Consider the following 2,182-nt stretch of genomic DNA (forward strand, 5'->3'; position numbering starts at 1 on the left):
AATCTTATTTACTTGTCTTGTTGTATTTACCATTGTTTATGCTGTTGTGTCTCTGACTTGTAACTCCTTGGTTCTTTTATAAGAAAATAAATTCATAATTTTAACTGATTTAATTAATAAAATTAAGGAAAGAGCACATAAATAACATGTAGAATTGGATTAATTAATTTTGAATTATTTTAAATAATTTTATGGACTATAATTAAATAATATGATCATCATTAGATTCAAGGGCAAGAATTTCATACAAAAGTAATTTATTTATTTATAATACATTGCCAAAACACAGCCCATCGATCCATAGAACACTTCAAACAAAACCAAACACAACTCAGACTACAGATCTCAGCCAGAGATTTCAATCCTTTTCACCTCAGCTCTCTTCTTCTCCTCCTCCTTGGGCACAACAACTGTAAGCACCCCATCCTCCATTGCAGCCTTCACATCGCTCGCCTTAGCAGAACCCGGAAGTTTGAAGCGGCGCAAGAAGCTGCCGATGCTGCGCTCGATGCGATGCCATGTATCGGTCTTTTCTCCTTCCTCCCGCTTCCGATCGCCGCTGATATGAAGCACTCGTCCATCCTCTAACTTCACCTCCACCTCCTCCTTTTTCATCCCTGGAAGATCGACCTTGAACACGTACGCACCCGGCGTCTCCTTCCAGTCGACGCGCGCGTAGAAGGCCGGGGACGGCGAGGATTCGTCGATGGAGACAGGGGAAGCGAAGGATTTGATGAAGGGGCATCTTTGGAAGGGATCCCAATGGTCGAGGGAGAATGGGTCGAAGATGTTGCTGTGGTTAGAGGCGAAGAAGGGACAGCCGCGGACAAGCGACATGTTCGACGAAATGCGTGAGAGCGGGGAATGTTTGATGGTAGCGAGATAGTGAAGTTGTTTGTATTTTTATAGGGGGTTTGGAGGATGGTGATTTGGTTTCTTAGGGTTTCTTGTGGGTTCGGGAGGTTGTGTGAGTGATGAGGGGAAGGTTCTACGGAATTCTAATAGTTTCTAACTTTCTAGGACGAGATTCAGAAGGATGGCACGTAAAAGAATTAACTATTCCTGTTAGTTCTCTAGAATTTGGTTTTCATTTTTTGCTCTTTGTAGATAAAAAAATTATGCGAGCATGAATTTTTTGAAAATCCAACACTTCAGAATCAATGAAGCACAATATAAAAAGATCTACCAATAGGAGATCAATGAAGCAAGTAGTTTCTTATTTCATAGAATTTTTAGAATTTTTAGAATTTTGAAGCATGCAAAGGCTATTTTCACATAAGCGAAAGCTTAGAAGTTATAAAAAAAAGATTAAAACCCCTTAAATGAAGGTCCTTGATCCATATTCATAGTTGCTTATAATGCCGACATGTACTGAGAAGGCAAATCGACTCAAATTAGCTTTCATTAGCACGGTCTTCATGCACCAAGTATGTTTCATTTATTTACCTATTGTAATTCATGCAAATAATAGCTAAATAAACTTCATATAATATGTTATTCTGCACCCAACTAGCATAGCCCCCTGCAACATCTGTTCACAAAGATGATTTATTAGAGAAACAGTCAAATGCAACAGGATGGGAACAACTTAAGCATGCAATTTTACTGGGAGTGCAATATCTACCTCCAAAGTCCATGGAGACAATCACCTAAAATTTGCAGTAATTTCAATCTAATAGAAAATGATATAAGATCAATAAATATGACAGAGTTTATCACTAACAAGGTAGAAGAGAGGATAGAAAAAGGAAAGCACTGGTGTATCGTGAACCTCTATTAGCAAAATTATACTTGGGCATGAGAATTTATGTATTCAAGCACATAAGATCAGTCGCATCAGGTCAATATAACAAAATTACACACATTTTGTAAAATTTACAGACATATCCTAAATACAACTTCAGTTAATAAGAACTAAATACATAATTGGAATAAAGAAAGTTGCTGCCTATAGAACTCCCACAACGTTTATCAGGAAGCTGATGCTTCGAGCCTCAATATTTATAACCACATTGCCTGTCATGGCCATTAAATTGAACTTTAACAAGAAACTAATTAAAGCTTAGAAGAACATAACTGAATCAAACTAGCTATGCCAAAAGAGACAATCTAATTATAGATTCTGCAACTAGATATATTAACTTGCTCTAGCTAGAAGCTTTCTTCTACAACCCAAGCCAAG

General features: G+C 37.6%; 1 protein-coding gene across 1 annotated transcript; it reads right to left on the minus strand.

Annotated features, from left to right (window-relative positions):
* Positions 1 to 258: 258 nt before the first annotated feature.
* On the minus strand, positions 259 to 1,037 carry LOC110035843 (17.6 kDa class I heat shock protein-like). The gene has a single exon (XM_020740155.1). The coding sequence runs from the start codon at positions 835 to 837 to the stop codon at positions 346 to 348; it is 492 nt and encodes a 163-aa protein (XP_020595814.1). The 5' UTR covers positions 838 to 1,037; the 3' UTR covers positions 259 to 345.
* Between the last annotated feature and the right edge of the window lie 1,145 nt (positions 1,038 to 2,182).

Source organism: Phalaenopsis equestris, unplaced genomic scaffold (assembly GCF_001263595.1).
Source record: "Phalaenopsis equestris unplaced genomic scaffold, ASM126359v1 Scaffold200233, whole genome shotgun sequence".
Lineage (NCBI taxonomy): Eukaryota > Viridiplantae > Streptophyta > Magnoliopsida > Asparagales > Orchidaceae > Phalaenopsis > Phalaenopsis equestris.